This window comes from Chenopodium album, chromosome 23, assembly GCF_948465745.1.
Source record: "Chenopodium album chromosome 23, dcCheAlbu1.1, whole genome shotgun sequence".
NCBI lineage: Eukaryota > Viridiplantae > Streptophyta > Magnoliopsida > Caryophyllales > Amaranthaceae > Chenopodium > Chenopodium album.
In genome coordinates this window covers 25232641-25243928 of record NC_137856.1, presented here as the reverse complement: position 1 = coordinate 25243928, position 11288 = coordinate 25232641, and the positions used below count along the sequence as shown (strand labels likewise).

General features: G+C 33.3%; 1 protein-coding gene across 1 annotated transcript; it reads left to right on the top strand.

Moving 5' to 3' along the window:
• Positions 1-1229: 1229 nt before the first annotated feature.
• On the top strand, positions 1230-7462 carry LOC145608900 (protein trichome birefringence-like 10). Its single transcript, XM_081664486.1, has 4 exons — positions 1230-2005; positions 4203-4592; positions 6155-6313; positions 6740-7462. The coding sequence occupies exons 1-4, from the start codon at positions 1530-1532 to the stop codon at positions 7113-7115; spliced, it is 1401 nt and encodes a 466-aa protein (XP_081520612.1). The 5' UTR covers positions 1230-1529; the 3' UTR covers positions 7116-7462.
• Positions 7463-11288: the final 3826 nt, after the last annotated feature.

The window sequence follows — 11288 nt, the reverse complement described above, 5'->3', positions numbered from 1 at the left end:
CGAGAAATACTAAAATTCCCCTCAATATACATACGGTTTTAGGGGGCGTTTGGTTCAGATGGGGTAAAGGGAATGAAATCAAGAGAGGGAAAGGGTGAGAAAGGAAAGTGATGCCCTTTGATGTATTGTGTCGTTTGCGTGGTACGTACCATCCATTTAATGAATCGCTAAATCCCGCCTACGTTATTTATCTAACAAGCAACATTTCATGTAAATGACCATCAATATGCTTACTAAACCCCACTTAGCTTTCTCTCTCCTAAGTACATCAAACCACCACCATAGCAACCATTAACCACCACAAAAGCAGCCACGATCACTCACGCCACCACATTGATCACCACCACCCACCACCACGTCCACCACCACCGTGACTGGATTGTCGACAACTAACTAGAAGAAAAATGGATGGTGACGAAGCTAGGTCATCGAAGGATCACCACCAACCCTGCCATTGGCACCTCATGAGGTACGGGCTTTGGGTTTTTTTTGGTTGCTGGAAGCACCCACCAATCCACCGTAGTGAACTGGCAAACCTAAACTACTAGTCAACTGTGGTCAACCATGGGTGGAAACAATGGTGGACTCGGTTGACCCACGGTCAAAGTCGGTTGACTGTGGCTATCGGCTAGTTTCCACCACCGTTTGACCGGCGGTTTAGGGCACTGACAATAATAATAAGATCCAATGAGGTCCAATAAGTTTCAATAAGGTCTAATAAGTTCAATAAGATCTAATAATTTTAATAGAGTTAAATAAGTTCAATAGGTGTAATAAGTTCAGATAAGTTTATTCAGATAGTTCAGGTCCAATTTTGTAAAGAGAACATACCCTAAGTCAAATAAAAAGAGCAAAAAAGATTACGTTAACTGCAAACAATTAATTTTTTGGCATAAGAATGACTTATTTTTAAACCTTATTAAATTTATTGAAACTTATTAGCTCTGATTAAACTTATTATAACTTATCTAACCTTATTAATAAACCTGAAACTTTTTTTTATTAAGGTAAAAAGAACACGCCATAAGCCGAAAACACTCCCCAATCACATAAAAAGACCAAATAAGATCACAAGATCATGGGAAGAATTAGAGAGTACTCTATAAAAAGTTACATTGATCATCTTTTTATAATTGAGAAATCTATTTAAATAACGACCAACGAAGTCACTTTGATACAAAAACTAAAATAATCACACAATTTTCATTCATTCCACTAACAATCACAAACCCCAAAACTAATGATTTCGAAACCAAACATTCATCTCCCTCCCACTCCTTTTTAAAAAACCCCAAAAAGAGCAAGTTCAGTAACCGCCATGAATACTACTTTGCTTTGCTAATACCCATGTCTTTTTTCTTCTCTCTCCTAACTCCCATACTCATACTCTATTCTACCTTCCTTCTTAATCCTTCTCCACTACTTTTATTTCCCCCATTTTTTCTCATTTTCCTTCATTGTAACTCCATTAATGCAGCTTTCTTCCAATAACCCACTTCCCAAAATCACCTCATTTCACCCTTTTAACAATGTCCAACATTCAATCTCAAGAACAAATTAACACCCACCAAATTAATCACCCAAATTACATGGACAATTTCTCAAAAAAGTTGAAACGTTTCAGATTCTTTGAGCCTTCATTAAGCATTACTGGGTTCTTGTTTGTAACTGTTGGTGTTATTATTTGTTGTTACTATTACTTAGATTACAGAGTTTTTGGAAGATGGTTGAATTTTCCATTTAAATCACAGAGGTTTCAATGGCTGCAATATGATGAATTTGCTGGTGTTTCTAATGGTAATGTGAAAAGGGTCGAGTTTTTGAGTGAAAAGGGTGGTGAATGTGACGTGTTTGATGGTGATTGGGTGTGGGATGAGAGTTATCCATTGTATGAATCAAAAAATTGTGAGTTTATGGATTTTGGGTTTAGGTGTTCTGAGAGTGGTCGACCTGATAATTTTTATACCAAGTGGCGTTGGCAGCCTAAACTTTGCAATTTACCAAGGTATATCTTTTTGTTCCTGTTTTTTTTGGGTTGTGTTTAACTTTATGTTTGCTGCTTTTTAATGGTTGGTTTCGAAATGTGTTGCGTGCTTATCATTTTTATGATGTCTCGTGTGCAACGGGTGTATTTATGTCGTTGTATAAGTTTAGTCCCTATAAATTTGCGAGAAAATGTGACTTTGGGGTGACTATATGTGTGTTGTGCGCAATGTACTCATTATGCACATTTATCTTGTGTGCAACGGGGTGTATTGTATGTTTCTGTATAAGTTTAGTCCCTATAAATTTGCGAGAAAAAAATGGAGAGACCTTATGTGACTTAACGGTGATTGTGTGCAATGTACTCATTGTATGCGCATTTTAATGTCATTTCTGTATTTCGAGACATTTGGTATACAATGTTGCACTTTAAAAGGGTGGCTTTTATGAAAGTTGAGGTGACTAAGTATAATATACTCGTTTACAATTTTGTGTGTGTGTGTGTGTTTTATTTTTTTTTTGTTTTTTTTTTGTTTTTTTTTTTGTCGAGTAAATGAAAATGTTGTGTTTAATTTGAGTGTTAAAGTTGAGCACCATGAGGGGGAAGGTTAAACTACGAAATTTAATTCTATTTTAGTTAGATTAACTTTCCTTTAATTTTGTTATTATCTTTAAGTTGGTCCTTAAACAACCACCAATAATGTAGGAAATGCTTAAATTGCCTAATTTGGGTCAGTTGGTGTATTTTGCTAGGATAAAAAAGTGTGTACTCTCTTCTTTTTATATGTTTTTTGTACTAATACCATTTAATCTCACCAACTACCATAATGGCTCCTTATTAATGTATTTGTTTCTTATTGTGTTGCTTTGTTGTTTGTAGGATATATACTTCAATTTATATGGCAATTTTATAGTGATTGATTTTTGATTTTTTGCTGGTAGTTTCCTTGTAGATGGATGTACATGAGTGGAAGTGATGCAATAAAGAATTTTGTTTTTATTTACCATAGATGGCACATAGGTCTTGGTCTTGACCGTTAGGCTAAGACATTGTTGGTTAAAAGTTGGTAAAATATCAATTATTTATGTACATTGAAATGGATTGAATTTAGCATTGCCAATTTAGCATGACCGTTAGGCTAGTGCACTTACTATACTTTTTATCTCTCACAATTTTGACACTTTCTCTAACCATTTGTTTGCTCACAAGCAACATTGATTTTTATTTTTTTTGTTCCACAACTAATATGCAAAATGCCCTTGCTTTTTTTCCTTTAAATTCGCATCAAAGAGGGGTTAGTTTTCATTATGTAATTTGATTATTAGACATTTAGATGGTGTATTACTAAATTAAGTAGTGTTCACTTTACTTGAATTTTACTCATCTTATCTGAATTTATTAGCTCTAATTTTTACTCTATTATCTAAACTTATTTGCATCTACTAGTCTTGAACTTAATGCATATGTACTTTTAGTTTTGAAGTTATTGTAATTTATATTAATCTTGAAGTATATTATTATAACTAGACCTGGTTATTGGGCGGGTCGGTCAGGATCGGTGCGGGTCGGTTGAGGGTCAGGGTCAAAGAGGGTCACATTTTATAGGGTCAATATGGGGTCGGGCCAATGCGGGTCGCGGGTCGATAATGGGCGGGCCTACAAAATATCAAATAAAATAAATATTGGACAAAACCATTATTAAATACATATTAATACAAATTAATCTATATAATTATTTTTACATTATGTATTTCTTTATCAACTAAATTGGAAAAACATGTTGGCCCTATATTGACCCTACCCAATAAGGGCCCTGTCCATTAATAGCCCCGTCCATTAAAAACCCTATAAGCTTGGCCCTGACCCTGTTATCATTGGGCTACCCTGTCCAATAACCACCTCTAATTATAACTTATTAAACCCATGATAAATGAAATTTAAGTTGGGAGGGGGAGGGTGGAATTAGATTATTTGAACTTATTAGTGCTGAACAAATTTCATCAAAACTTGTTAACCCTAAACTCATATTGCTTGAACTTATTACATCTAAAATAAGTGAAAATAAGATTGGTTATCTATTCTGCATTGAATTGAACTTTATCAATGGTGATGAAGTTCCAGATTTCCAGTGCTTTCATATTTCTACTATCCTTTTTTGTTGTTATGTATAGATTTGCATTCTAATCAATGACTTCTCTTGGCTTATCACCATTATCAGATTTGATGCAATATTGATGTTGGAAAAATTAAGGAACAAACGCGTCGTATTTGTGGGAGACTCTATTGGAAGGAACCAATGGGAATCACTTCTTTGTATGCTTGCTTCTGCTGTTTCTGATCAGAAATTAATTTATGAAGTGAATGGAAATCCTATAACAAAGCACAAAGGCTTTTTGATTTTCAAGTTTGAAGACTATAATTGCACAGTGGAGTATTATCGGTCTCCTTTTCTCGTATTGCAAGGACGCCCCCCTGCAGGAGCACCAGAAAAGGTCAGGTCTACTTTAAAATTAGATCAAATGGACTGGAATGCTGGGAGATGGAAGGGTGCTGATGTTCTTGTCTTCAATACAGGACACTGGTGGAACTATGAGAAGACTATTAGAGGGTAATTTGACAACTCATGATTATTAAATATCTAACCTTGCAGTTGAGTTTTGCTTTGCTAGTCTTATGTCTGGTCTGCCTGTCTAGCTTTGCAGTTATCCATTTTCGTTGCTTTTCCTTCCTTTTTTCTTTTTTTTTTTTTGGCCATTTGGCATCTCAACATTTAAGTTACTGAATTCTAGTTTACACTTCCCCTGCATGGCTGCATCATATGGCCTTAAAATGCATCAGCTGGAATAGGTAAAGTCAATATCTTAGCACCGAAAGTCCAAAAGCTAGAACAATTACTCCTATTTCTGGAACTGAATGTCTCATTGTCTTACACCCTCATATTCTTTTTAATAATAGTAGTGTCCTTGACATCAAAATTATCAAAATTCTGGAACAGGAATTTTCAAATTATCAAATGAAAATCGATATGACTTGAATTTGAACTGATAATAGTATGTAAAAATAATTTTCCAAAGATTTCAGCTGTTCTAATCCATCCTTAAACTTATATTTTGTCTGCTGCTACCCTGCTCTGTTGACATTTTTTTGTAGCTTCCCCCTGAAACCCCCCCCCCCTCTTCCCAATTTGTACTTAATCACCTTTCTTTCACATGTGATTCTTTTATTTGTATTTATTACTTATAAAAATCGAGTATTCGATGAGACTGCTTAAAGTTCTTTATTATCTTTTAAGTAATTTAGAAATAATATGTCGGTGAATCTATGTGAATTGCTAGTATAGTTTAGTAATCTCTGTATTCCAGAACCACTGTCTGGTATAAGTATTGCTTTAATTTTTTCTCATTCCCTTACCATAATTTTATTTTTCCTCCCTGTACTCTTTATTACTTTCCTTTGACATTGTTAACCAAACACAAACCAGTAAAGTAGTAATTGATATCGGCTTCATGCAAAAAGCCTTAAACATTTTTTTTTTCTTTTGTAAAATTGTTTATTATTTAAAAGGATTTCTGGGGAGCCACCTCTATATATGGGCATGATAATCCAATAAAGTAATTTGTTAAGGAATGAACAGAATCTGTATCTGATTTATAATATTAATGTGTTGCTCAGACCACATGCATTGCTTTTTTGGAATATTTGGCTCCACATTGTGTTTGTCCCTCTGCCAGTCGTAGACTGATGACATTGAGCTGCTTTCCAACGGCATTGTAACTCCTAGTACCATGGTCGGCAAGGGGTTTGTCGGTTTCACAAGTTGGACGCTTTGCTTAATTAGCATGAAGTCATGAACTAGTGAATTCATGTATATATCTTGGTCCAATTTTGTTATGTAGCCCAATGGGAATATTTAGGAAGATGTGAATAGCTACTTAAAATTTTTTAAGTGTATCTGAGTAAGTTGCTTCACCCTATGTAGCAATTTTGAAACTTTTGAACTATGTGAAAATGGAATCATTTATTTCCGTGCAGCAACCTGATGGAAAGCAATTAATTTATTGTATTATAGGATATATTTTTTTCATTTTTAACCTTTTAATATTTTCCTGCTATTCTCTGGAATTCTTATTATGCAAGAGCTGACCGTTGGAAATGTTTTTTGTTGGGCAGGGGTTGCTACTTTCAAATTGGGGTAGAGGTAAATATGAATATCACAGAAGATGACGCATACCGCAGATCCCTGGAGACTGTTCTTGGCTGGATAGACAAAGAGGTAGATACAAGTAAGACACAGGTCTTCTTTCGTACCTATGCCCCTGTACATTTCAGGTTTGTTATTTCTGTTCGATCTTCTTTGATCATTATATTATTATGCCACTCAAACTGTAGCTAAACAAGCTCTGACTTTGGGGATATAAGTTCTTTCACAAAAAGATTTATATGTGATCCACTTCTTTCATTGTATCCTCTTAACTCTCTAGTGCCTTTAGATGAACATGTTAAGCTTAAAGTTGATTCTTATAACTGAAGCATTATTATTGGTTGCATTAACTCGGTAGCTTCATGTTAAAGAAAGGCCTTTTATCGTTTTGTGATCTTTTTGCTTAGGATATGGTGTATCCTTTAGCTTTACTCCCAAATACTTCAGAAGTACTCATGTCATTATAATAATACCCTGACCTTGTCCATGTTACCTTAATACTGCACACAGTCAATCACTATACTTATGATGTTGATGACATTTGTGGCTGGCAGAGGTGGTGATTGGAGAAGTGGCGGAAGCTGTCACATGGAAAACCTCCCAGAGCTCGGGGAGTCTCTGGTCTCATCTCAAACATGGTCAAAACTCAACATAGCTGCAGAAGTTTTGGGATCTCACAGTAACAGTTCGAAACTTAGGGACATAAGCATGTTGAACATTACAGTGATGTCTTCCCACAGAAAGGATGGTCACTTGTCGTTGTACTACCTGGGTCCTGGTTCTGGTCCAGCATCAGTCCATCGCCAGGATTGCAGTCATTGGTGCCTACCTGGGGTTCCCGACTCTTGGAATGAGCTGCTATTTGCTTTGCTAATTAGACGTAGTGTCTCTAAGACATCAAATTCGACTTCTCAAACACAGGCCGTTTAAAATGTGATTGGTTTGTGCAGACTTTGATAGTAAAAATTACAGCTAACATAATGCATATTGTGTTGGATCTTTGCAGAAAATTACAATCAGTGAGTGGTAGATGCAAAGAAGACTTGTCATTTTAAAGGGTAATCTGATTTGTGAATATATGATTAATTACACAGAACGAAGGAAACAACTCATCTTCTATTTCATTTTTTGTGTATTTGGAGGAGAGCAAAAGGTGCTTCCATTTGCAAATGCCATTTATATATAGCATAATTTTATGTAATATTTATAGGAATTTCCTCCCATTTCCAAAGTTCCAAGTCTAAATAAATAATTTTTGTTATTTTTATATTATTTTTTTCCCTTCCATTGATTATGTTTTACAACAATAAAGGGTTTGTTTGGCCAAGCTTATATAAAACAAATGTTATTCATATATGTGATTTTTCTAGAAACTGTTTCTAGTGAATCATTTTTTTTAAAAAAAGAAATATGTTAAAGAAATTGTGTTCATAAATGTGATTTTCTAGAAACTGTTTCCAGTGAATCATTAATTGAAAAACAAATTGTGTTAAATTTTTGAGATAATATGAAATGCGCTTAGTTAACCCGAATTAGGAGGAGAGTTTGATTCACAAACAAGATTTAGGAGATTTCATACTAAAACTAATTGGTGGTAGGAGTAACTCTTCTACCTTATAAAGTAGAACAATCTCTCCAATTTCTAATAGTGAAGGATAGCTCAAGTGGTTAAAGCTTCCCTCTCAATTCTAAAAAGCAGGTGGCGACGACGTCGAGTTGGCGGCGCGGGACCCATGTCGAGCCATCCTGACGGACGAGCAGCATCAATTGAATCGACAGTCACAAAGACGGCGCTTTCCGTCGATCGAAGTAGGGCAAATTTGTTTCACGCTGCCTGAATGAAAGTCAAGTCAGTCTTTTGACTCTCGATGAGAAGAGCCTTTACTTTTTTATTCTAGTAGTAAAGCGCTAGCACTCCCATAGAGAGTCCCAACCGAACAATTCTCATTGCAAAGGAACTCTAGCCTCTTCCAAGCAGATCTTAAAATCGATTTTCATTATCCACTCTTGTGGCTCCCTAAGCGCAAAAAAAAAAAACCTCTTTTCTTTCTCCAATGTGGGACACTCACAAGTGAGATACAATGGATTTTGACACTCCCCTTCACTTGCGAGTATCCTTAAAATTGGAGCACACCAGAAAATACAATATAATCCTCATTGGGGATGAGCATTTAATAGAGGCCCCTTAACTAGTGGTAATTTATTACGCCAGAGCACGCCAAATGGCTCATTGTTTATTGATCAAGGTTTTTAGACAATTAGGGCATGTTCACAGTACATTTACTGAACTGATCTAATTGAAGCTGAATTGAACTAAAATGATTGGAGCTAAGCTGAACTGAACTGAACTGAATAAAGCTGAAATGAATATATTATGAGAGAAGGAAATTAGGAGTTGAACTGAACTGAACTGATTGGAGCTGAACTGAATTGAATTGAACTGAACTAATTAGAGCTGAACTAAACTGAACTGAAATTAAGCTGAAGTGAACAGACACTATCTATACTTAGTATTATAAAACACAAACCAAAATTGACACATGTCCTCATTCATTTCCACTTTTCTTTATTCATTCTCTTTCCTTAGGTTTTCAATGAAATTCTCTTCATCTCCCCCTTTATTTCTCAATAACTTTTATATTTTGTAATCTCTATTTTAAATCAATAACAAATTAGATTTCCTAAACCTTCTCCTCTTCTCATTATTTCATCTTTTAATTCAATTTTTTCACATTCGTAATTCAATTCTTTGACCCCTTATCTTCCCTCTCTTCTAATATAAATACAAATTTTCAATAAAGCTTTTTCACACTTCTTAAGTTCCAAAAAAAAAAAAAAAAAAAAAAGTTAGAGAAATATTTCTTAAAATTCCATGTAAAATTTTACAACAATGAAGATGATGATTGAAAAGGAAAATATCAAGGCGGCAAAGAAGGAAGCGACAAAAAAAGTGAAGAGTTTCATGCAAGAATACAATGGAAATTCCATAGGATGACATTGCTTGCATGTCATGGGCTTCTAAGTTTCAAGATACGTACTAACTGCAGTGGCGGATCTTGAAACATTTTTTATTGGGGGCAAAAATTCTTAACATCTTCTATTATACATCAACACATTTCACACATATTAAATAAATTTAATTTAATACTTTGACCAAGTAAATATCTGATAAGTATGGTTCATGTTATGAGACGTGACAAAGTAATACACTGGTTGTTATTGGCTTACCAAGCAATTACTCGTATGTGATAAACAAGAAAATTTGCACAATCAACTTTTGCGTTTATAGTCATTTATGATTTGTAGTGTCTGACCTTATATATGATATACATAGTACTTTGTATAAAGTTTGATTTACGTTTAAATTGATGGAAAAAAATTTGCATCAAAAAAAAAAATTATTGAAAAAAAAAAATCAATTTTTTTTACATAAGTAAAGAATTTCAATACCATATAATGAGTAAATTTTGATAACATGAATTGACAATCATTCACAAATTTGTTGTCAGATTGTTAATAGAAACTCTATCATTGCAATAGTGTTGCATGCTCATAGAGTTAGAGGGAGGAGAGTCAATAATAATAAAACAGTAAAAGTGGCCCCCACTTTATCTTTATTGGTTGTCAGATTGTTAGAAGAATAAATCTATCATTTACTAATATATGTAGGCTTATGTGCTAGTTGGGGGATATTCTTGTTTTGGGCTGCTTTGTCAAACGGTCCAATAATTTTTTTTTTTCAAAAGCTTTCAGGGGCCAAGCCCATGCGAGCCTCAATGAAGGTCCGCCTATGATTAAGCGCACTATAAAAAGACATATATTAATAAAGACTAAAGAAGAATATTATGCCTTCATATTTGATGTAAAAATTGTAAAATTATAATAAGTTTTTGGTATTTAGTTTTTTTATATAAATTGTTGATTAATATATCATGCAAATAGAGATTTAATTTTAGAATTTGAAGCTATTTTTTCTACAACTATTACCAATAATTAATAAAATATTATAATATATCAAAAGACGATGAAATAAATTTATTAAGTAATTTGTAAAGGGTTTTTTTTTTGTTGACAAGATAATTTGTAAAGTTTTAAATAAACTTATAATTTAAGCATAACCCGTGTGTAGAACAGGTCTAAAAGCTAGTTACACATAAAGGACATGCTTGGACTTGGGCAGTGTATTAAGGACTTATAAAATCAACAATATGCTATATAAGCTAAGAATAAACATTTAATATATACCTTTCCTAATTTGGTATTCATTAATAAATACATGATGAAATCACACACTAATCATTGTAATTAATGTGATATTTTCATTTACATATTCCATTTTGAGTATTTTTTTTATATAGCACTAAAGACTATGTACTCCCTCCGCCCCATAATATAGTTTTTGTTTTCCTATTTTGGAGACCCAAATTTTGCTCTTGTTTCTATGAGTTAATATAATATATGGGGTCTAACTTTTTGAAGAATAAGGTGTTTGGGTCCAAAATTTTTTTACTTAGTGTTTGGGGTCTGTGTTATATTTTCTGGACAAATTTATTAATTCATCAAAAAGTTAGACCATTAGAAAAAAAAGTTAGACCCTTGTACAATTAAAAAAAAATTCTTTTTTTTTAACAACTAATCCAATATTAATTCTTTTTTGATAACAAGTATTAATAAATTTTGATTTGAGTACAACAATTTTTATTAAAATAAAATTCATTGTATGGTTGAAAAATAAAATCTAAAAAATTTATAAAAAAATCTAATTTTTTTTTTGGAGAAAAAAAAAATCTAATATTAATATCAACATTATGATATTAATTTTTGAAAAACACAAACTTTTAAAACAATCGGTTGTACAATAATTATTACAGAAATTTCATGAAATGCCCCTGAGTAATTTTTTTATTCACCAAATACCCGTTAAAACTTTCAAATACACCAAATACTCTTGAGTTTAAGAAAAATGTCACCAAATGCCCTTAATGACTAACGGCGGTTAACACCGCTAGTCATTAATAACTAATATGCCACGTGGCAGCCTCTAATTAGTTGTTGTAATATTAGCTAATTAATTATTAAAAAAACTTTTAAAATATAAAAAAA

What these genes read in the sequence shown, in the direction of transcription:
- LOC145608900 (XM_081664486.1), top strand. Translation starts at nt 1,530, where the DNA reads ATGTCCAACATTCAATCTCAAGAACAAATTAACACCCACCAAATTAAT. An exon ending in AAACTTTGCAATTTACCAAG is followed by an intron (nt 2,006 to 4,202) that starts GTATATCTTTTT and finishes CACCATTATCAG; the next exon opens with ATTTGATGCAATATTGATGT. An exon ending in TATGCCCCTGTACATTTCAG is followed by an intron (nt 6,314 to 6,739) that starts GTTTGTTATTTC and finishes TGTGGCTGGCAG; the next exon opens with AGGTGGTGATTGGAGAAGTG.